General features: G+C 33.0%; 4 protein-coding genes across 4 annotated transcripts; 2 read left to right on the forward strand and 2 right to left on the reverse strand.

Moving 5' to 3' along the window:
- Positions 1–1,100: 1,100 nt before the first annotated feature.
- On the reverse strand, positions 1,101–1,888 carry LOC145638347 (uncharacterized). The gene is made up of 2 exons (XM_081689317.1): positions 1,637–1,888; positions 1,101–1,384 (listed from the first exon to the last, which is right to left on the reverse strand). Exons 1-2 carry the CDS (start codon positions 1,793–1,795, stop codon positions 1,220–1,222), a joined length of 324 nt encoding a protein of 107 aa, XP_081545443.1. The 5' UTR covers positions 1,796–1,888; the 3' UTR covers positions 1,101–1,219.
- Positions 1,889–4,408: 2,520 nt separating this feature from the next.
- Positions 4,409–5,982, forward strand: LOC145638349 (dihydroflavonol 4-reductase-like). The gene is made up of 6 exons (XM_081689318.1): positions 4,409–4,526; positions 4,620–4,789; positions 4,906–5,097; positions 5,192–5,351; positions 5,436–5,628; positions 5,808–5,982. The coding sequence occupies exons 1-6, from the start codon at positions 4,409–4,411 to the stop codon at positions 5,980–5,982; spliced, it is 1,008 nt and encodes a 335-aa protein (XP_081545444.1).
- A 4,488-nt stretch (positions 5,983–10,470) lies between these two features.
- On the forward strand, positions 10,471–12,832 carry LOC145639407 (nascent polypeptide-associated complex subunit beta-like). The gene is made up of 6 exons (XM_081690645.1): positions 10,471–10,627; positions 11,283–11,350; positions 11,895–12,043; positions 12,162–12,218; positions 12,345–12,383; positions 12,479–12,832. Exons 2-6 carry the CDS (start codon positions 11,283–11,285, stop codon positions 12,652–12,654), a joined length of 489 nt encoding a protein of 162 aa, XP_081546771.1. The 5' UTR covers positions 10,471–10,627; the 3' UTR covers positions 12,655–12,832.
- Positions 12,833–13,397: 565 nt separating this feature from the next.
- LOC145638350 (uncharacterized) lies at positions 13,398–22,571 on the reverse strand. Its single transcript, XM_081689319.1, has 14 exons — positions 22,023–22,571; positions 21,017–21,316; positions 20,502–20,690; positions 19,254–19,389; positions 17,554–17,888; positions 17,273–17,402; positions 16,983–17,093; positions 16,654–16,698; positions 15,451–15,530; positions 14,425–14,521; positions 14,230–14,319; positions 14,080–14,133; positions 13,777–13,842; positions 13,398–13,689 (listed from the first exon to the last, which is right to left on the reverse strand). The coding sequence occupies exons 1-14, from the start codon at positions 22,436–22,438 to the stop codon at positions 13,537–13,539; spliced, it is 2,202 nt and encodes a 733-aa protein (XP_081545445.1). The 5' UTR covers positions 22,439–22,571; the 3' UTR covers positions 13,398–13,536.
- Positions 22,572–23,601: the final 1,030 nt, after the last annotated feature.

Consider the following 23,601-nt stretch of genomic DNA (forward strand, 5'->3'; position numbering starts at 1 on the left):
GAACTCTTAAAAATAGTACGAGTGTGTAAACATTTATACCATTAAAAATATTTGTTTACATATTTTCACTTATTAATGTTGACAATACTTAAATGTGTTACATAAGGCTAAACTGAAAGAACTTCCTAGATATAATTAGCTATGGCGTGTGTATCGCGTGCGTTAGTCACCATAGTATTAGTAAGATTTAAAAGGGACGGCCGTGTTGGATATTATTAAGGTATACAGTTATTTAGTTTGTCCTTTTGAAGTTATTGAAATTCTAATCAAAACATTAATGGATACTAATCATACTATGTCCTTCTCAGAGACACTGCACATAAATTGATTTTGAATATTTGTTCAAATTGTTCTTTCGTTTTTTTTTTTTCACAATCAATTAATATCTTTTTTTATGGAAATCCAATTCTATATTTTTTATATGTTTTTTTTTCTTCTAAAAGTAGGACCATAAGTTATAACAATTGGATCCAGCTAAAATTCTTATTGGATTTGTTTAATTAAGAAAAAATTGACTATTCCTAATTATAGAATTATGATATAACTTTTCTTTTACTTATTGGATATAACTAGTTAGCAAAATAAAAACTGGACTACATCCACCGACCATTAAAATATCACAAATGAGTTAACTGATCGTCTGATCCTACATTCATACACGATTAAGGCATCGTTTTATGTTGTCAAGGAATGTCAACCAAACAAGGCCTAATATTTAGACTTGACCTGAACACGAAGATTTCATGTTAGTGTAGAGTGTAGACTAGATCAGATATTTTGAGTATGGGTTTGGACTAGCTTAGAATCATCATGAGCAATTGAGCCTATTTTAAACAAATCCGTGCTAAAATAAAATTGTCAGTCTTGCATCTAAACCTTATTTTTCTAAAGGGTAATGCTTAGTCCTAAGGGCTATATATAAGCATTAAATTCACTCTTGGAAATTGTATAAAATTAGGAATTCATGACAAAAACACGCGTAAATCAGTGTAATTAGTGTTTATACTTATATTATTGTATTGATAGTCATGGTAGAAGTAGAATTCAGAATTTTTCACGGGCATGCACAGGCAAATAATTTAATACTTCTTTGGTGCAAAATTACAACACAAAATAATTTAATTAACATGTGAGATTATAAAGTCTTCTCCCATGTTTTCATAGCAAATTACAGAGTATTTATTAGAACAAAAATCAAACACACGGTTTAAATTTTAGTTTAATGACCACTCTCCTCTTTGAGCTTTTCCTTGGCTTCCTTCTTCTTGTGATGTTCATGGAATGCAAATCCACCAGCTCCCACTGCAACCGTGGCTGCGATCGCCTCTACTTTCTTGTGGCGGTCAGCATTCTCTGGATCCTTCTTTGCCTTATGCTTCTCATGCTTTACATACATAAAACACCATGTCACATATGGTCAATTTTTCTCTAATTTGACACGATAACATATGCATATATAGTATTGTTTTTTGAATTACTTAGAAGATTGAAAAACATTCAATCCTTATTATATATCGAATGTCATGGAGGTCATCTTAATTAAGATTATTCATTGTATCGAATCAAAATGTTCATAAGCATAACGTACATATGATTATATGAATAAGAATATGTAAAGAAAAATGTATGTACGTACCAAGGCATAAGCACCAGCAGCAACAGCGGTAGCCTTGCTAACGTGTCCAAGGACCTTGTGATGCTTATACTCCTGTTCGGGGTCCTTGGGCTCCTCATCTGCCTCCTCCTTGTGGCGGTGGAAGAAGTGGTGGTGCTTTTTCTCCTCGCTATCAGACATAACTTCAAATTAAATCAACTTACACAGATAAATTTGATACTTTTTAAAGATCAAGAAGATTATATATACTTGTAATATTATTATGTCAGCTGATGAATTTTCTTCTTAGAACTTTAGGGTTATTTATAGTTCTATAGAGTTACACATTTTTGCTATCATTATTATTATTTAGAATACAAAAATATAAAATAAAAAAAAAAAACTTAGTCTAGTGGATTAAGGAGAGGAAAATGTCAAGTCGTCGATTATACACCGGCCACAACCAAAATTGACAATTCTCATAAACATTAATTATTCAATGGGAACATGTTCATCATCGTGTATAGTAGTACTCCCTAATTAAATAACTTAGTATTAGCTATTAATCTATTATTATACACTTAATTAATTAAAATATGACTTTTTATGTCATTGTGTTACCTGGCTAATCTCAATTAAGCATATACTGTTATCTAAGTGGATAACACCTCAAAAAAAAAAGTGGATAACACCTCCATGTTGGATGGTTCCTTGTACATTAAGATCGCGACTAAATAATAGTCTCATGTCTTAATTAATTAATTAGAATATTAATCCTTTCAAATGTTTAGCCATCAGCTTAATTGGTTCTTGAAAAAGGTGTTCTATACTATCATCAATTCCTCCCTAACATATAAATACAGTACAATAAAGGGACAAATTAAAAGAATCGATTAACATGGTTTAAAAAGTCGTCATTACCGAGTTCTACTAATCAATGTACACCATGTTTCATGTAACATGTTAGAGAGTATTTTGTTGAACGGTTTTTTGAAATTTCATAAGTAGTTTGCTGTTCAAAGCAAGACACTTTCATCTTTCTCACCCAAAATGGGATCTCTTGTCAATTAGTCTAGATTGAGTCGTATAGCAAGCAAAACTAGGTATAATCACAAATCATTTTATTTTTTTTTAAATTTTTTTTACCCGTTTCATCCTTTAGTTTAATCCGGATTCGGGGATCAGTTCTGGGTGGTTAGGTTTCAATTATAAATCATGACTATGAAATAAGATTTTTGTCTTTTTTCCTTTAATTTTATTTAGTTTTGCAATTTGAATTTCAATAAATCTACACAAGTAGTGTAGATATTTGTCCGTCTCCCTATGGTGGAGTGTCTCCCTATGGTGGAGTCGTTAGTTTTCGTTAGTTTAGTTGTTTGTTTTTGTTTAGGATTTGTTTGTGTGTTAGGGTTCATAAAAAAAGTAATCATCTTTTGCCCCTATTGTCAGTTCTTTGGTAAAGATTTGTTCGGGGTCGCAACGGTTGACAAATTTTCAAATGCGTTCAGGCGAATCAGATGAGAATCATCCTTACGGCTATAACAAATTGTTAAACAACCTCTCCGAAAAGGCTGTATATTCCAGCGATGTGTGCGAGAGATGTACCACAGTGCAAGATCTTTTCGACGATCGTAGCTCTGATGAAAGAAAACCTAATTTGATTCAATTTTATGTATTTGTTAATTTAGATTTCATTTGTATATGCCGGATGACTTTTTATTAATGAATTGATTTGTTTCAAAAAAAAAAAAAAAAAAAGATTTTTGTGACCAACAAAGCAATCTGCTTGCTGCAATGCTGGCACATAACAGCCTAAATGGGCTGTTCTCTCTTACCAATTCTACAATTTTTAACAATGGGCTCAGTCAGTGAAGTAACCTTATGGAGTTATGCTGTTATGGCCTTATGGGTACTTTAAAACGGGATCTACCTACAAGAGATTTTTGGCCTACAAATCAAGATTGTAACAAGATTGAGAGTTTGTGCACGAAAAATTATGGGTTCTAATCTCTTATTAACCATGGGTTCAAATTTTTTGGCCTACAATTCTACAATTTTTAACAATGGCCTAAGTTAGTGAAGTAACCTTCTGATTGTAATAAGTTTTTCTTTTTTCTTTTTTTTAGGGATCTCAAATTTAATTCGTATTGCCTTTACGACTCATTCCAAAAAATAAAAAATTATGATTGACCAATTCATTCCCTTCGAGTACTCGTTCTCTATTTATGAACTCGATGTGCTACTACAAAAGGAATCGATTATCGATAAGGTTTTGCTATAAGGTTAAGACTGATGGCTTATGTGTGATAAGTTACGGGTTCAAATATCTCCACTCCCGTCTATAATTTGTGTTATCCTAACTTGTCACTCATTTAAAGTATGTTAAATGGAGAAGCAATGTACGAAGTAATGCAATCGTCGTATTAGCTAAAGTATCAACGGTGTCTAAATTTTTTTTAAGATAGTACTTTATTAGCTTATGCCTCTACCGTTGGTTTAATAGTGACCTAATTATCCTATCTAGCTACTTGATCACGAGATTCCTCAACCTACCTTGTTTCTTATCTTCCATTCTTCACCTACCATTATTATACCCCTAAAATCAATTTAACCTTAATCTTCATTTAAAAAAAACTATGCAATAAAATGATCAAAGTATAATATGGCATATGATCCGTCCAATAGAGCACTCGTCCACTCACGCAGTCTATTATATATAACCAAAGTAACATACATTAGAAATATGTAACGGTCCAAAACTTCCAAAGCCAAAATATAACATCTAACAATAAGCTTGTTCTATCTAATTCAAAAATGGTTGTTCAAGGAGAAATTGTTTGTGTTACTGGTGCAGCTGGGTTCATTGGCTCATGGCTCATCAAGAGGCTCCTCGAGCATGGCTACATTGTCCGAGCTACTGTTCGAGACCCTGGTCTTTTTACTAGCTATATACTACTAAGTTACTAGTGTTATACAAATATTTTTATACATTAAATACTTACGTACTAACTTTATGTTTTTGTAGATAACATGAAAAAAGTACAACATTTGTTGGACTTGCCAAATGCAAAGACTCACTTGACACTATGGAAAGCAGACCTTAATGAAGAAGGAAGCTTCGACGAAGCCATCAATGGTTGCACCGGTGTTTTTCATGTTGCCACCCCTATGGACTTTGATTCCAATGATCCTGAGGTTAATCAGCCCCCTATATCTAATCTCAAACTACAACTTTTACCTCGAAACTTCGAGTTAGACACTTATAAAAATATGTTTAGTTTCTAATAGTTTGGGTGTCATTTTGGTTACAGAATGAGGTGATTAAGCCTACCACAAACGGCATGTTAGACATAATGAAATCATGCATCAAGGCGAAAATTCGAAGATTGGTGTTCACATCATCTGCAGGAACTGTTAATGTAGAAGAAATCCAAAAACCTGTTTATGATGAAACTTGTTGGAGTGACATGGAGTTTTGCCGCTCTAAGAAGATGACTGGATGGGTAATTAACAGAGTAATTATTTTCAATAGTACAAATTAATTCCAAACTTTTCAAGATTTTTATTTTAATATATGGTTTTATTATATGATTTCAGATGTATTTTGTATCTAAAACACTAGCAGAAAAAGCTGCATGGAAATTTGCTGCTGAAAATAATCTTGATTTTATCAGTATTATTCCACCTTTGGTAGTTGGACCTTTTATAACTCCAACAATGCCACCTAGTCTTATAACAGCGTTATCTCCAATTACAAGTAAGTAATAATTTGCTAGATTATTTGATAATTAATCATGTATTTTTGTGTCATTAATTAATTGTGGTTTGATATAATTTGTAGGAAATGAAGCTCATTATTCAATCATTAAGCAAGGCCAATTTGTGCATTTGGATGACCTTTGTATGGCTCATATATACTTGTATGAACATTCTAAGGCCGAGGGGCGTTACATTGCTTCCGCTTGTGATGCTACCATCTATAATATTGGGAAAATGTTGAAGGAGGAGTACCCTGAATACGAGATACCCACCAAGTATGTAGCAATTACTCCGTATGATCGATATAATGTCATAATTGTATGTAGTCATCATATTATAAATCGATACAATATTAATTAAACGTGCAACAAATATTTATCAAATTAGTTCATAATATATATTTTATTTGAATGATTTTTCAATTTTTTAACTTATTCAACGAACTATTGGACAGATTTAAGGATTTTGAAGAAGATATGGAATGCGTGCATTTTTCTTCTGAAAAACTAATGGGATTAAATTTCAAGTTCAAGTACGGATTGAAGGAGATGTACAAAGGAGCTGTAGAGACTTGTAGAACAAAGGGACTTCTTCCTCCAATATTTCAAAATGAAAATTATGAGAATTAAATTAAATTAATTATGAGATCTAGCTAAAGGATCTTGCGTTAATACCGTTATTAAGCATGGGTTTCACATATTTCGCATATCAAATTAAAATGTTTAATTTATTCGATTATCAATGGAGTTTAAAAATATATACTTGTATTATGATAATTGATGTGTTGCTATAAGTTATATTCATCCAACAAGTTTAAACACTAGCTTATGGATCTATTATCAAATTGTCAATAAGTATTTGAGGCTTTGAGCTAATAAGGATAAAATGAAAAAAAAATTATTATTGATAAAGTGTTTGTTTGTATAATTCTATATGTTACCCCCGAAATAAACTGTATGCATTTGATCCAACTATTAAAGTTTTAGTTTTTGTAATCTTATTTTGTTAAAAAAAATTGACATTTTTTTTGTTATGGTAAGTTATAACTATTGCTTACCTAAAATTTAGTTTGTTTTTTTTTTTTTTTTTTTTTAAAGAAAATTTAGTTTTTTTAGTGGGATATTCATTTTGGTTACATAATAACAACTTAAATGGTTATTAACCCAAACAAAATATATTCCTTGATGATTAAATGATTACTACATTTACTTATGCTACGAGTATTATATTCATATTCACACTACCAAAAAGAACAAGCGGTGTTAATCAATTATTTACTTCAATTGGTAATTTTGACAAAAAAAAAACCGACAATTTAAAAGAATATTACAAATTTCTAGTGATAGTTTCTTTGGAAGCGATTGATGTATAAGATTTATTTCTTGTTTTTAATAACAAAAATAAAAATATGTGTTAAACGGTAATCCATCAGTAATATGCCGTTATGTTTGAATGTCTGGTGTATGTATTTTATTTGAAAAAAAAAAATTCACTTTTTCGCATAGTGTATCAAGATTCATTTTTTTGATTGGTTTGAGAAAACATATTTAAGTATTATGTTATTTATTGTTTTGTTAGAACAATAATCTTGGTATTTGAAAATAGTCAATTTCTTCTTTTGATCTCATATCATATTTTTTTTTATATAGAATTGAATACGCATATTAAACGTAAATAATACATACTTCCTCTGTTTTTTTTTACTTGACTTGTTTCTTTTATCACGCTTGCCAATGCAAAACTTTAACGATCAATAAAGATTATACATGAATATATTTTTCCTTACATATTATTCATAAAAGACGGTCAAAGAAGAGGTGGTGAATAGTGTAAAAGTCAAAGCGGGTCAAGTAATAAAGAATGGAGGAAGTATTGTATAATTTTTTGAGACAAAAGGTGTTTTTTTTTTTTTTTTTTTTTTTTTTTTTTTTTTTTTTTTTTTTTGTGTGTGTTTGTGTGAGGGAATATAAAGCAAAAGATTAATGGTACTCACACTATGAATGAAAGAAAGAGTTGCAATTTTCGAATACTATAAGGAGCTTCTAATTGATTATAGGACTTTTAATACGAAGTTTTATTTATAAAGAATAATTTCTTGAGATTGTTACACTTGTCACGTTCTAACCTTATAAAATAGGGACAAACAAATATGTCAGTAATCACATTTCAAATGTATTTTCTTACTCGTATGTACATATTAATGTATAATACCATGAAATTAGATTTTTGTGTATATTCTAGACATCAACTCTATAATTTCATTAATTATACATAATCTATACTTCTATACTTTATTAGTATTTTAAAACAAAAACCACAACTTTTTCAAATGACACGTGGCATCATAAGTCACTCATTACCCCCATATGCCACATGTCACCTCCCTTAATATTTATATTTAAGTCTTTATGGATTCTACAACTTGCAAATTCAATTGAGAAAGTGAAGTGTTTCATTTCCATCATAATAAAATAAAGTTCAATTAATTAGTACACAACTAAACATTACATCTATTCAAAAAAAAAAAAAAAAACGCATTAGATAAATATATGAATTATAATAAAAATTGTCTTTTCTTCTCATAGACTTTAAATATAATCTTAACGTGGTACATTATGAAAAAAATACGTATCATTAAGTTTAGCTCCAACAAGTTCGGTTCAATTCGGTTCGGTTCGGTTCAGTTCAGTTCACCTCAGTTCAGTCAATCAAAAAAGGCCATAAGTTGGAAATTTATGACAAAATCACACACATATCAGTGTAATTAATGTTAATTCATCCTCAATTTATTTATTTATTTATTTTTCATTTTCCATTTTTTTTTCTAAAAATACTAAGGACTTGTTCACTTCAGCTTAATTTCAATTCAGTTCAGTTCAACTCCAATAAGTTCAGTTCAGCTCCTAATTTCCTTCTCTCATAAAATATTCATTTCAGCTCTATTCAGTTTAATTCTTTTCAATTCAGTTCAACTCCAATCAGTTTAGTTCAGCTTAGGGTAGTTTAGCTTAGTTCAATAAATGTGAACAGACCATAAGTTATTAGATACATGTAAATACTTTGATTATGTAATTGTTATTTACATATATAATACAAATATCTTAACACGTTATCTTGAAAAGACACTTACATTAACATCTCAATTTAAGTTTTGTTTATCGCCTTAAATTTTACAGCTTGTTTTCTATGTGGCCGGTTGACACACATCAAACTCCTAACTGAGTAACCCTTGATTGATCGAGTAATCCTTGACCAAATAACCTATGACCGACCGAGTAATCTCCGACCAAGTAATCCAGGCCTAACTATGTGACCAACCATATATAAAACTGTGTGAAAATGTTTTTTTATTTTATTTTATTTTTAAAATATAGTGTAGGTTTTTATTTTGAGGGCAAAATACAGTGTAGCTAGCAATGATAATGATGATATACAATTAAGTGCTATACAACATATAAAAATTTTTTTCCCTAAAAAAAATCTTGGGTTTTTCTAAGTTATGCCCCCAAGGTTATTGAGTTTTTAAGGTGTGTCCATGCTTTTTTAAATTTACAAGATATACCCTCCAACTTAAGGTGTTTATTCAACCATACCCTATAACGTTAATCAAATGTTAGTAGTTGTGTTAACGGTTCATTACCACACTTTGGAGAGAAAGTTCACGCACAGATTTGTAGGGGTTTAGGTACTCTAAGCGGAATTTCATGAATCACATTTATACGCACCTAAACAGGATCTCATGCATATACAAATAAAGATCACATAATAGTTTATAATTAACCTTTGAAGCGTGAATCCTCTTAGCAATCTTCTTCTCTACCGGAGACAAAGAGCCTCAATTGTAACTCCTCTATTTGGTCCACCGGATTGAATCAACACTCCACCAATGCTAGTTGGACGGGAAAAACCTTTCACCTTCCTTGGAGTTGAGAACCAATTTTAGAGAGAAAATATTGAGAGAAAACTTACGTTGTTTTTCGGAAACTGAATACCGTCTCTTTTTTAATTATCCCTAACTAATTAATATATAATCATATTATTATTAATTAGGTTAGGGTTTTCTCTCCCCTTTCCCTTTTTGACCGGTCACCCTAAGGTTCACTTTGGGCTTCGGGTTTCTTTATTGATCCAATCCTAATGTGTGACCTTGTAGGATCCGTTTAGGCGGGCTTCGGGTTTGTTACTTACTAACCCAAAGTTCTATAGCATTCTCTAGCAAGACGTATAGACGACCCAAATAAACGAATTACTATCTCCATAATACGATCCATAATTATATTAAGTAATTGCACTAAAGTCGAGGACACATTTCTTTCAAGATTGTGTTAGAGTTATATAAGTAGGGTAACATTTAACATTTTTTTACAAATTTTCTCATCTGCCTTTTCTTCTTTCTTCTAAAAGCAACCATTGATATGTCAAGTTCTCGGTGTATTTCTTATTCTTTTTTTCTCATCCGCATCTTATTACTTCCTATTTATTTACAATTCTAACGTCGAGTTTACGTCAGAGGGTACGATTAATTAAACAACTTAAGTTGGAGGACACAACTTGTAATTTTTAAAAAGCATGAGCACATCTTAGAAACTCAACAACCTTGAGGACATAGCTTAGAGCAACTACAATGGTTGGCTAATTTATATAATAACTTGGCATGCCACATCATCTTTTTAAGCTACAACAATTCAAGTTATTTGTTGCTCCAATGGTTAAGCTAGTTGTAAATTAATTTATTTTTAAATTTATAATATTTTTTATCTAATAAATATTTGCCAAGCTAATTAGCTCTACAAAGCTAATTTATTTGCCAAAGCTAATTAACAAGATGTGCAACAATGGTGTAGCTACTAGCTTAAAATTTTTAATATTTGCAAGCTAGTCCCTTTTCTCAACCATTGGAGTTGCTCTTAGAAAAACCTAAAAATCTTTTTTGATTTGATTTGATATGATTTGATTTGATTTTTTATTTTAAAGTATATGGGCTATGAAGAAGTTATCGATTAGATTTGGGCCAGAAACAAAAATGGGGTTTGGGCTGAGCAAAAGAGAAAGAGAAGAGTAAAATGGGAGTAAATATGAACCGTAGGATGAGAAAGAGAGATATAAAATGAAGAAGATTATGAGATAAGTAGAAATAGCCTCACACTCTCACTCCTTTCTTTAAACCCCTTTTCCCTCATTTTCTCTCTCCTCGACCCTAGTCCTTTGCTCAGCGGCAACCGCCGTCCACCTCTTTCTCTCTCCTCTCATCTCCATTTCTTCATCTTCTTTAAGGTATATTTCATTTTCATTCTTTTCATTTTTCTACCATTTTATCGATTTGTTTTTGTTCGATTAGGGTTTTAATGAATCTGTTTATTTTTAGGGTTTTATAAAATCTCATAAGTAATTTGTTGATTTTTAGGGTTTTAGAGTGCTTTTTCTGTGTTGTTAATTGATTATTATTAATTTGGATAATGTTTTTGTTTATTGGATGGTTTTGATTGTGGATTTTTTGGATTAGGGTTTTTCATTGTACTGTTGTGTTATTTAAATCTGCAAGTATCGTCTTTTTTGTTTTATTGAATCTTCATTTACTTGTATAATTTTATTGGGTTTAAAGAATTGATATGAAAAAAAAATGCCCAAGTTTTGATAATATGATGTTTTAAGGCATTTTTAGCTGCATTTCTTGGCTAATTTAGTTATTGAAGCACAAATTATGTATACCATTTTGAAATGTTGCTTAGATTTATCTGTGAATTGAGATTATTACGTGATTTTGTTGAGGTTTTGGTGTTCCGATTGCTGTTGTATTGATTTGCTAAGTTGCTTGGATTGTTAAATATTGGCTGCCCAAAAAAAGTTAGGGTTTTTATTAGATGATAAATGAATTATGAGCTTTAAGTTTCAGCTGATCACTGTAACTTATTTCTTGCTTCTTTTTTAGATGAATGTCGAGAAGCTCAAGAAGATGGCCGGTGCGGTCCGCACTGGTGGAAAGGGTAGCGTGAGAAGGTATGATTTTTGTTTTAGCATGCTGCTGAATTATGGCTAGGAATTGTGGTTAATTGTTTAGTTATAGAAATGCCTGATATTAATGATGTGTTGTAGAAATTCCATTTGAAAATAATAAACTATGCATACATCACTTGGATAAGAAACCTAGTTGGGTGATTAGTTGTGTGTGTATATGTCATTACTATCCATTTGTTCTGTCGGTGTAGCGCTGAACTCGTCTACATATATGGCTTTTTATCATTTATTCCAGCTCTTTGCTGCCTTCATTACTGAGTTTTTTCTTGTGTGCTTTGGAGAGTTACATGTCTCAGTCAGATGGAATTGTGGATAAAATGTCATTTCAAGTCATGATTAGGATGTTAATATACTTGTGTGGATTTGGATGGTGTAGTTTTGCGAACTTTGTTTTCCCAATGATTCTGTTTAATGTGAATTTGCTTGTTTGAAAGCCTTTTTTGGTCCTCTATATGCTAATTAGCTTTCATGTATTGATAGATTACATTCAAATTCTTTCTAAGATTATATGTGTTGCTGATTGCAGAAAGAAGAAGGCCGTCCACAAAACTACCACTACAGATGACAAAAGGTTGCAGAGCACCTTGAAAAGAATAGGTGTGAACGCTATCCCTCAAATCGAAGAAGTGAATATCTTCAAGGATGATCAAGTTATACAGTTTGTTAACCCTAAAGGTTAGTCGAGCTGTTTGATGAAGCATATGTATTAAGGATATGTTGATATGGTCAACTTATTGGTCTATTGTTTGTTCGTTTTGCTGATATGATTATTCTTTTTTATTTTTTTTCACAGTTCAAGCATCTATTGCCGCTAATACCTGGGTTGTAAGTGGTACACCACAAACCAAGAGTATGAACCTTTCTTAACTCTATTTTCATTGTTATATCTTCACTTGTTGAATTTCATCATTTTTTGGCTATTAGTAAATACAAATTACCTGGTTTTCTAACTGAGTAAGTTGCTTTTGTCTATCAGAATTGCAAGATATCCTTCCTGGAATCATCAATCAATTGGGTAAGTGTTTTACAGTCCTATCCTCTTCCTGAAGATTAATATCTTCTACAAATCTACTTAGTTTATTTTCTAATACCCATGCTCTGATATATCAGGACCTGATAACTTGGACAATTTGAGGAAGTTGGCCGAGCAGTTCCAGAACAGGGCACCTAATGTTAATGCTGATGGAGCTGGAGCTAATGTTGCTGAGGATGACGATGATGAGGTTCCCGAGCTTGTTGCTGGTGAGACCTTCGAAGCAACTGCAGAGGAAGAGCAGAAGTCTTGATCTGTTAGATGATTTTGTGTCCCGTTTTATTTTTAAAAAATATTTCTGCTTCCTCTTGCCCCCCCTTTTTGTTTAATTTAGCAATTTTGCTGAATCTCCTTCAAACAATTAGTTAAGCAATGTGTATTGTGACTGGAGGCAAGTTAGTTTTACCAAGCCAGATTGAGTTTCATCCGCAGCTCTATAGCAATGATTTTGAATTTGTCCTTTTTTGTTACAAATCTGAAGTGATTCTTATCTTTGCCTGGCTAAAGAGAACTTTGTTGGCTCCTAACTTTTATGTGAAAAATATGATTATGCTGTTTTTCCTATTAGGTTTCGACTTCTGTTTCCTTTAATTTTGATTTATTTGGATTGAAATCGTGGGCTAAAGAAGTGAGTTTGCTTAGTCTGGTTACTCTTCATCTCTGTATCAACTAGCCCAACCAGAAAGAGTTTTGCAACTGTTACGGTTATTTTTAACTTGGTCTGTCTGAGCTAAGCCGTACAGTATGGCTAGGATTTAGTTGTAAATGCTGATTGTGTTGCTTGCCTAGCCACCCAGTCCAGTTCATTTACATTGAGCAGCTGTGATCCTATTTAATGAGGGTTAATATCAGTTCATTTTTTGACGGACACATTTGCCGATGTGGATAATTGATGAATAATTCTAACCAGTACGTATTTGACGGTTATTTCTTTATGTATAAAGCACTAATAGTAGTATATCTATTTTGGAACGGAAGGAGTACTAAAAACGCTAATAGTATATGTAGATATATTATGAAGCCTAATCTAAGCATGGTAATATAATACGTAGTATTGTAGTATACAATGATGATATTTGTGGAGTAAGCAACCAAGTATACAAGATTACAACCTGTGCAAAAAATTCTACAAAATCTATAGCAACAGGCAATCCCAACGATTTCTTAGGGCATCATATGCCATGGAGCACGGAATAACTTGCAACACATTTTGGCCATCGATTTTCTTTTCAACTATGAGACCAAAGTTTATCAACATATCTACCGCTTTGTCAATTGGCATCTTCACCTGCAACATTTTGCTCATAATGTATTATAAGTTTGTAACAGTAAAATGTTAAAGAACAGGCACTCAAATCATATATTCAGTTCATACCTTCTCTTTGAACTTGCTGTACAAAAATTTCTCACACTCTTCTCCGAGGGATGCGCGAGTAGGAAACTGCAGTTTAAAGTCGTAAGTCCTAAGAACTAGTTAAGTTAGAACAGACATGTTTTTAACATTTATGAGTCTGAGCAATGCTAACAGATGTGAAAGATCATTAGGTACTAAAACATTTTGGTTATCAGTTGCTAGTGACAGCCAAACGATATATATCTCATTAATAGAAACATAATTCAATAATGTGAACAAAGCAGGGACAATAAGATGTACAAGTAAACTAATGAAAGGGAGGACCTGAATTTTTTCTGCTTTGAGTAGGATCCCGTAGGCCAAAACGCATTCCTTGTACTGATCATAGGTATAAATAAGAAAAAGATAAGTATTCTAAAAGACTAAAAAGACTATTAATGGAAATATATCATGAAAAATATTCTATCTGCTCACTTGCTGTTGTTCTGAAGCATCTAGGAGAAAATAAACAGAGCCAAACCCACTAGCCAAAGTTTTTTCATACAATGCCCTGTTGACGAGAAGCTGTTTAAAAAAGAATTAATAACCACGATTAGAAAGGAGGGTGCTTGATTAGGCAACGTCTTTCCTTCTATCTGATATCAACAAAGAGTAACTCAGCAATCTTACCTCATATCTATCCCGTGTCTGTTTGTATCCAAGTGCTACACGTGTAACAAAAATGATGAGGGCGCTCACAGCAATGACATCTAGCAGTAAATCTGACCTGAGAATGAAGTTACACAGGGCTCAAGAACTTACTGATGGTATGTAACAGAAGCAGAAAAGGGTCAAAAGTGGTCAAAAATAGTTAATGAGTTTGAATTGATACACAGAGAAGGGAAAGGGATTCCTAGATGAGATGGTTTCCACAAACCGGGCTCAGCCTGAGCTATATGTTTTGACATGGAAAATACTTGCATGGATAAGTGGCCTTGCATCAGGCCGACTACATGTTAGTTGCAGACTATATGGTGTTCCAAGCAGCAAGTTTCAGGCAATAACACACGACAGTACATAGATCCACCAGTCATTAAATAATAGGGGCTCTTGAAGGATACTGCAATTAGAAGGAATATAGCATATCTAGAGCCATTCCATTAGGACTTAATCTCAGCATCACAAGGAAAGGAAAGCATTATCACGGCCTCACGGGTGACTGGACAACAGGTTTAACCAACTGACCAGGAACTCACTCATTCACATGTCTTCTCTATTGCAAAGCTTGACTTCAAGAACTGAGGAAACAGTTCGTTATTCGAGCTTGAGGAATGATAACTACTATATTAACATATACATCCTCCATTCTTTATTACTTGACCCGCTTTGACTTTTACACTATTCACCACCCCTCCTTTGACCGTCTTTTGTGAATAATATGTAAGGAAAAATATATTCATGTATGATCTTTTTTGGATTCGTCTCAATAAATACTCTCATAATATATAACTTTTTATAATTTTTTACTTATGGAGAATTTAAGTTATTGATCGTTAAAGTTTTGCATTGGCAAGCGTGATAAAAGAAACAGGTCAAGTAAAAAAGAACAGAGGAAGTATAAATCTTGCAGAAAAGTTTTGCATATTAGTAGATATGAAAGCTATCGTTCATGTAGGAAATCTTCAGAAAAAAATACCAAATGCTCGGAAAACATACGGAGAAGACAAGGCATCCTCAAATCTGTAATTGATGAAGTAAGCCAGAAGTCCTACAATTGTGGCAACATCCAAGCGTACCTTCAAATGAAGTTCAAGATATCAGATAGGTTACCATGCAAGGTAGCCAAAAGCTCTACTATCAAAAAACTTTTATTACTCTTAGGAAACAAATATAAGCAGTTCTCTGCCCCAAAGAAGCTATATAATTCGGAAATCAGATAGATTTCACCATAGTGAATATGGAACAAGTGGACCTTGTTTCAGGCTCTAATTTCACAACTGGCAAGGCAAACCTAGCTTTATACAGAACGAAGGATGCTATCCCTATATCAAATCCACATTGTATACACATATATGATCTTGGGACAGATACTGGTAGAACTAGATCAATATGGAAATAACTGTTGCCAGCTGATAAGCAGTGACCAACTTCATCAGTAAGAAGTTACTCGTAAAGGACAGTGATACAGAAACCTCATGGCACATGCTAACTATGGAGTGCCAACTTCAACAGGAAGAATTGAGAACACTTGCCTAAAGTTTCATCCATATAATTGAATGGTAAAGTACTGAGTACTGACCAATTGATCCTAACAAATATTTATAATATATGAGTTGAGAAACCAAGATTTAACTCATCAATTGCAGGGTAATGTAGAACGAATTTTGTGATGACTGATGAGTACATTATCATAACACAATCAATGAAAGGAAAGGCCCAGGGGTATCCTTACACCAAACAGTAACTTAAGTTAGGACCAAAAATATATTAACTACTTTGCAAAGAAATATATCTATAGAAGAAACTTAAGTATATTACAACGTAACAAAACTTTTAAAATAACCATCATCGTATAAAAGAGAGTCAAAGTAGTGAGTAGCAGAAGTACAAGGAAAATTTTCAATTCATAAACTGCTCTAATATAAGGCCCAACTAATCTGAACTTTCATTATCCATTTATGAAAAGAGAAAATGATATTTGAACTGTTTTACATAAAAAAATGTTTTTTTTTTGGTCAAATGTAGAAAAGGGCAAGTAATAACATCAGAGGCTATCAATGGAGCCAGATCCTAAAGGCACAACTGCACAACTCACAACTTCATGCCAGTCAAATTTTAAAATAATTGATGCAAAGAAGCTTGAAACTACATGTGTATAAGACCTTATTACAAGTTAAAAATGAATTGCATGGTCCTTACCGTGTCCAGTATGCGAAATGATAGCTTTTTGTGAGGAAAAATGACCTGCACAAGAATATCATAAAAATGCTAAGACAGATTGAACAAAGAAACAGAAAGCTAATAAATACCCCATCCATTTCACTTTGACAGTCCTAGTTGATAAAACACATATTAAGAAGAGTTCAATGACCAGTATGTATCAGTTGAATATTGTATTACTACAGAGGGAGATAAAATATTAGGGCAGACATATTAAGACAGAACAACATAAATCAAAATTTAAAATAGATGGAATTTGCACATTGCATGATGAAAAAAACAGTTCATCACTAGCTTATAAATGTTACCGGTAAATCTGGTACTGGAATTTTCTCATAAATCTTTAATTGCAATGAAGAAATCTTCGTATCTCCAGTCTCCTCAGTGTACAGCAAAATCAATTCCTGAAATGCAGGTTCCTAGGATAACAGACACCAGAATAGTATTAATAGGTGATTGACCTATAGTCCTATAGCTCCTATCTACAATTCAGAAATTCAGTTTAAATATTGCATAACAAGAACAGCATAAATTTGGTGGTAGAGAAGCAAGAATGTCAGTATTTCAGACACTACTATTTCAAAGATTAGTAAGATACCTGTATAATTGACCGAGAGAAAATAATAGAAAAGCCAACCCTCAACATTTTCCATACGTTGTTCCCGCAAAATTTTCTTGTAGCAGGTTTCCATATATCATTGAGAGTGATTCTAGATAGTAGCACTGGCCTGTGAAAAACCCTTCAGTTATTTTCATTGTAACCCCCGAAAAAAGCATAAGAACATGAATATAATGAACAAGTGCTTCCTTTATCACACATTCTCGCGGACACAGGGACACTTACGACTGTGAATAGGGAGACTGTAACTTTAGACATACCTTAAGTGAGGTTCAGTAGCAGCAACGTTTTCAGAATCAAACTCAAATGGAACTTCTGGTGTTGGTGGTAGAACTCCAACCCACGTTAGAAACTTCCTCAGTAACCTACTACGAGGTCCTATTGATGATAAGAAGCCTTCATAACGACTCACAGCCTCTTGTGCAGCCAACCAGATAGGCAAGTCCCTGTCTAAATCCTGGTCATGTTTTGGGAAATCGTCCGAGGTTGTATCAGAAATATATGGCTGCTGGAATAGGGAAGTCTCTTCGAACTTGAGCTGGACTCTCTTGATCCAAAGCTGAATATCTTCATTCTCACTGGCTAGTTGAATGGTCTGCAGAAGGAAATTCCACTAATAGACCGTCTAGAAGGAAAAACAATGAAAGATAACACAACAAAGCCACACATAACTTTTCTGTTTAAAATTTCAGTAAACACGCTGTCTTAGAGAATTTAGAAATCTCAAGAAGCATAACACAAGCTACTGCCTTTTGCAGTCACATTGTCATACAACACAACAAGAGATGAAATTGAGAAATTCCTATACTGCGAACTATAGGCAACAATCAAAATCAACAATGGTAATAATGGTGTAACACACTCACACCAACATATAAACAACACATGCACTAACAAAGGTGGGTGGTATTACTCAATGAAGGACTTCAACACCTTAATAGGACTTTTGATGCCTAGTTGGTGATTGGAATCTCCTGACTAGCACCACAACAAGATTTAAAAAATAGCCATATAATTGAACCAAACTCATTCTAGGGACTTTATAGACCTATTAGCAGACTTGTTATGGTTCCAAATTAATTATTATCACCCCTCGAGATACCCCCCACTTCCACTTTTGTTTTAGAAAATTTTCCCAAGATTGGTCCGAAAGCATGGATTATAGCCTTCAAATTTGAAGATATTTTGATTTTTTCCGGACCTGGAAAGGAAAGAGGATAAGGTGTTTCCCATGAATCCCACGGGATCTCGGGAGGCCACTTGGGTGATTAGAACCATCCTATTTGCCTTTTAACTATCAATCTAGTCAATTCAAGGCACTTTGGCTATTGACTTGAGGCCATCAAAGGCCATTACTAGACCTCCTAGTGGTCATATATGGTTCCAAACAATCTTTTATGAGTTCGAGGTGCATCCCCTAACATCACTTGATTTTTCAAAATTGGGTCCTGAAGTCTCCAAAAATGGTCAAATTTCATGTATTACAACCTTCACTTTTGGAGAATTTTTGACTTTTCTAGACTAGAAAGGACATTGACCTAGGTGCTTCCCACGGACCCCATGAGATGCTAGGAGGCCAACTAAGTGATAATTTCCCCTTTAATTATCAATTTAGTCATGCACTCCTACCGTCATTTTTTTATTTTATTTTACTCAAGATCACCACAGGCCGCCTTGATTAATACAAAATTCATTGTTTATCGGTTTGCTTAATTAGCTTGGTTAATTTTCATTAGTCCTCTCTTCACTTATAAGGATAAATGAGATTGAAAGCATTTTTTAATTATCAAATACGATGTGCATACTTTAGTTCTTCCAGAGAACCGAACAAATGAACAATAATGTTAGCGCGAAAATCAAAATATGCACATATAGTTGAAATAATATGCATATTAAGGGAGGGAGATGACTATAAGAGTCTTAAAGAACTATAAATTAGTACAAATGAAAATCGAAGTACCTTTTTAATCCAAAGTCCAACAGTCAGCAGTGGTTTTGATACAAGGCCAAAAATTCCTTGCAAAACCTTTGATTGTAGATAATCAAGCTTTTCGACTATGAGCAAACCTTTCTGCTTTTCAGTACCATAGCCCCGCCTGGAATGCATAATTGTTGTTTATGAATAAAGTTCTAATTCAAACAAAAGCATGCAGAAAAAAAAAAAATCAAAATTTATTCTTTTCCCGTTTTGGTTTAGAGCTTATAGGAAAGACCTATAAGGTTGGTAACAAATTAACAATAAGATACATCCACCACACTCATGTATGGTTCCCGAAATTGTAGCCCAATGTTTTCATTAAGATTGAGAATTAACATTCAATAGGATTGAGATGAATCATGATTTTTGTAACTAGAACTCTATTAATCCTGGAATCTACCACTTGCCACTTTGCCAATGCAGCAGCCTTCTAATCAAAGGTCTTCAGATATGATGCAATAGGTGTCAACAAAAGAGTTTGATGCAACAAGCAAAGTGAAAAAAGGAAGATGTAACTAGAAGACATAAGCTGTGAGAATGTTGACATTGTTGTTGGGCTATAGACTAGAGCAGGAATAATAATGTAATACAAACAAATGAGCAGCCATAGGAGTTATACAAATGGGATAAAAAGACTCAAGAAGGGGACTGTAAGGACAACTAAAGCAATAGTGCCCTGTATATTAGTGTTGCAAAAATATAGGCTTAGCATTAACAAGACAGCTAGATACAATTTGTTCTTTCTTTGATCTGATAAAAGAAGTGGCAGGACTGGCAGCTATTGGATTGGAATGGAAATTGGGAAGTATTGCTAAGTGCCAACCAACACATAGAATTTTAAGCCTGATAGGTTTACTTTAATATAGTTGATCATTTTGTGTTGACGAATTATCTCACTTCAGATGAATCATCTTTACTAAAGTACATTGCCTAAAAATAAATACATCATAGATTTACAAGAGAGCTGAATGAGTCATTATTGGCAACATCTCAACTTTTGATTACAAAGAACTAAATCAAATGTCTTATTTTTTAGTAAAGTGGTAGGTCATGTTTCAAAAAAAAAAAAAAAAAAAGGTGGTAAGCCAATCAATCTCCATCAGAGTATGAGAGAGAGCCCATAAGGCTGCCTATATGTGATAACGGGAAATGATGTAGAAAAGTAATATGCTTTGACAGTTGAAGAGCTTTATTTGAGTATGCATGCAAACATTAATACTGAAATATCACCTGAATATAATTGCTTTGGACTCAGAAGCTCTTTTCCAATCAACATATATTGGCAAAGTGAGAAGATAATCACTGTTCAATGCTGATGTAAGCATCAGATCCCTCACTGATAGCTCTTCAAATTGTGCATCTTGAAGAAGCTTCATGAAAGAGCGCTGGAAACGGGTCGCTGTAGCCACTTCAGAAGTACTGCACAGTAAGTTCATGTTGCCTGAAGGATGGCGTTTATTTCGTTACAAGTAACAAACATACAACTGCAGGAACAGATAATAACCATAATTGATACTCCATTGAAATGACATGAATATTTAACACAAGGATTTCGATAATGACAATCAGAGCCACACATCCGAGCAAGTCTTTCAGTTGCCTTGTGACTTGAATTAAAGGGACATAACCCCTTATTACTTTATTAGTAGCTCAATGTAGCTAGCTCAAATAGAAATAAATGCAAACTATATACTGGATATGTTAGCTAGATCATCATAAATAATAGATATGTTATCATATAATACCTGGAGTTCTTGTCATCATTCTTTGGGATATCACCAAAAATCTGCATCAAGTCCAGCCCTTTTAAGAAAGACAATTGGTTCTCCTCTAAATCTGCGGTGTCATCTCCACTAATCTTCACACTCCTATTCCCTCCACCATTAACGAACTCAATGCCCTCATCAGAATCAGGTTCTCTTTCCCTTTCAAGTCCAAACGTATCAAAATCCTCCTCATGTCTCACAGACTGAGTGGAGAGGTAATCAGCTCGCATTTCCTCCAAAATGCTTTTATGCTCAGCATGAAGAATTGAGTCCAAGCACCTATAAACAAGATAGCAATATCAACATCTACAAGTCATAGTGAAAAGTTGAAAACTAGACAAATTATGGGATTTACGAGCACAATCTCCTCTAATTTCACACATGTTTTTCAGAATTGTGGGAATATCAATCAGGTCAACAAGTATTCACTATAAAAAATAAATACCTTTGTTGGTGAATACACTAACTTAGGCCATCCTGTCACCTAACTTTTACCGAACTGAAATTATTTTTATTGATTAAAATTGATATTTATTGATTGAAACTTGTGTTTACTTCAGTAATTCACTACTGTTCTTCACTTCTTTGCTATATGCAATTACTGATTGAAACTAATTATTACCTATTAAAACTTTTTTTTTTTTTTTTTTTGTAGAAACTTAATATAGGAGAATTGCAGCTTAGACTCCATTATGTTTACCTTATTCAGATAAGCTATAATAAGTTCCTTACCCAACTACGGAGTAAAATTAGTTTTCGCGTAATAAGTTTTGATAAGTTCAGATAAGTAAAAATCAGGAAACACATACACTTCTTCCAAATGAAATGATCCAATTGTCCGTGCTTCTCATCATTCAATGTGTAAAATCATTCCATTAATATATCTTACAATCATAGAAAACATACAATCAAGCAAAAATTATAGCTAGAAAAATCATGAAAAGGCAATTAAACAACTCCATATAATCTAATAAAAAATGCTTACGAAGAGAGGAGGACGAAATGGGAAACAATAGAATCATCATCATTATCGACACCGCCATCGCTGCCACCTTGATTATCACGGAGGAAAGAGAGGAGAGCATCATGAAGTTGGGATTTTGAAACTGGGATATATTTTTGCCTTGAAACTTGAATTTTTGAAATACCCTTTTTTGTATAATTATTACCCTCATCATTCATCTTCTTCTTGTCGTTGTTTTTGGGGTTGGAAATTGGAGAAGGTTGAGATTGAAGCTTGGATTGAGACTCAGGTGCAGTAGAAGAAGCAGAAGCAGAAACAGAAGCAGGGGAAATGCAACAGTTGAAGGTGGAAGAAGATGATGAAAGAGAAGTGGGGTTAAACATAAGATGACATGAAGAAGTTGTTAATGGTGAAATTGAAAGTGAAAGAATCTGCATAATTTCAATTTTGGAATGGAGTATGAAGAAGAAGAGAAGGGTGAATGACTGAGTGTTTCACATTTTCTGTCACTTCTCTACAGTTTTCCTATCTCTCTCACTTTCAGCTGCCAACGGGGGCCTCTCATTGGAATGCCACTCTTGTTGTAGTCTTGTAGAGTTGTATGTTTTTGTTTGGGGTAGCTTGTAAGATTTTCGATTTGGAAAAATTGACCCGACTTTAATTTAAAATGGAATATACTTCTCATTTACTTGTAGGAAGTATCAATTTTTGATCAATTGAAATGGAAATGCTATTATATTAGCAATATTTGAATACAGGAGGTGATGGGGAATTTAAGATAAAATAAAAAAAAAAAAACTTACTAAATCAGTATCTCTCGTAAGGTTAAACCAGTACAGCTTCACAGGAGAGTAAAGGAGGAGGTAAGGGAATTGGTGGAGCTTGAAATCGTGACTTTAAAATCATAAGTTGAATTCGCATTATGGTGAGCTAGTGAGGAGTTAACTATCCCACATTATTAACACTAGTAGTAGAAGCAACACTAGTTGTTTATTGTTTTGTAGGATTATTAACTTCATTAACTTAGCTTACCATCTTTGTTTATGGCTAATTGTAATTGCTTTTATGAATTGGTTGAATACATTCATGCTCTTCTTTCACCTTTCTCATCTCTCTATTTATAATGTCTAATAGATGAATAAATTTATTTTTTATTCTTAACAAAGTAAATGATAAGAAAATTAAAATGAAGGTGATGATAATGCTTGGTCAAGACAAGTTTAAATTGCATGTAACCTTGTCCTAATCAATTCTAAAATAGGTGACTCACCACCTTAATATAGCTCAAACCAAACCTGATCTTAACCTTTTTACTACGCACTTGGATTTAACAAAAATGAAATATTGAAATTGATTTTTACTAATAGTGGTTGGTTTGTAATTACATAGTGATAAGATATTTATTAATATCTTTGTTAATATTATATCTTATTCATAATTACTAGTGTTTAGGTTATGAAATATATTATAATTTTTTTTAAAGGAAATATTATAACTTTGTATAATGTAAAGATGTGAATGAGAAAGGTTGAGATGTTTAATTGATCCAATTTGACACATATACATGTAGTACATGTTTTTGGTTTATGAAATCAAATTG

This window comes from Chenopodium album, chromosome 7 (genome assembly GCF_948465745.1).
Source record: "Chenopodium album chromosome 7, dcCheAlbu1.1, whole genome shotgun sequence".
Classification (NCBI taxonomy): Eukaryota; Viridiplantae; Streptophyta; class Magnoliopsida; order Caryophyllales; family Amaranthaceae; genus Chenopodium; species Chenopodium album.

Bases quoted from the DNA above. Each gene is read 5' to 3' on its own strand.
- LOC145638350 (XM_081689319.1), bottom strand. From the start codon at position 22,438: ATGCAGATTCTTTCACTTTCAATTTCACCATTAACAACTTCTTCATGT. The intron at 19,390-20,501 runs GTGATATTTCAG...TATGCATTCCAG, and splicing joins TCCAAAGCAATTATATTCAG to GCGGGGCTATGGTACTGAAA. The intron at 13,690-13,776 runs GTATGAACTGAA...AAAATGTTGCAG, and splicing joins ACAGCAAGTTCAAAGAGAAG to GTGAAGATGCCAATTGACAA.
- LOC145638347 (XM_081689317.1), bottom strand. From the start codon at position 1,795: ATGTCTGATAGCGAGGAGAAAAAGCACCACCACTTCTTCCACCGCCAC. The intron at 1,385-1,636 runs GTACGTACATAC...ATGTATGTAAAG, and splicing joins CTGCTGGTGCTTATGCCTTG to CATGAGAAGCATAAGGCAAA.
- LOC145639407 (XM_081690645.1), top strand. From the start codon at position 11,283: ATGAATGTCGAGAAGCTCAAGAAGATGGCCGGTGCGGTCCGCACTGGT. The intron at 12,044-12,161 runs GTTAGTCGAGCT...TTTTTTTCACAG, and splicing joins ACAGTTTGTTAACCCTAAAG to TTCAAGCATCTATTGCCGCT. The intron at 12,219-12,344 runs GTATGAACCTTT...TTTGTCTATCAG, and splicing joins TGGTACACCACAAACCAAGA to AATTGCAAGATATCCTTCCT.
- LOC145638349 (XM_081689318.1), top strand. From the start codon at position 4,409: ATGGTTGTTCAAGGAGAAATTGTTTGTGTTACTGGTGCAGCTGGGTTC. The intron at 4,790-4,905 runs GTTAATCAGCCC...TTTTGGTTACAG, and splicing joins TTGATTCCAATGATCCTGAG to AATGAGGTGATTAAGCCTAC. The intron at 5,098-5,191 runs GTAATTAACAGA...ATATGATTTCAG, and splicing joins CTAAGAAGATGACTGGATGG to ATGTATTTTGTATCTAAAAC.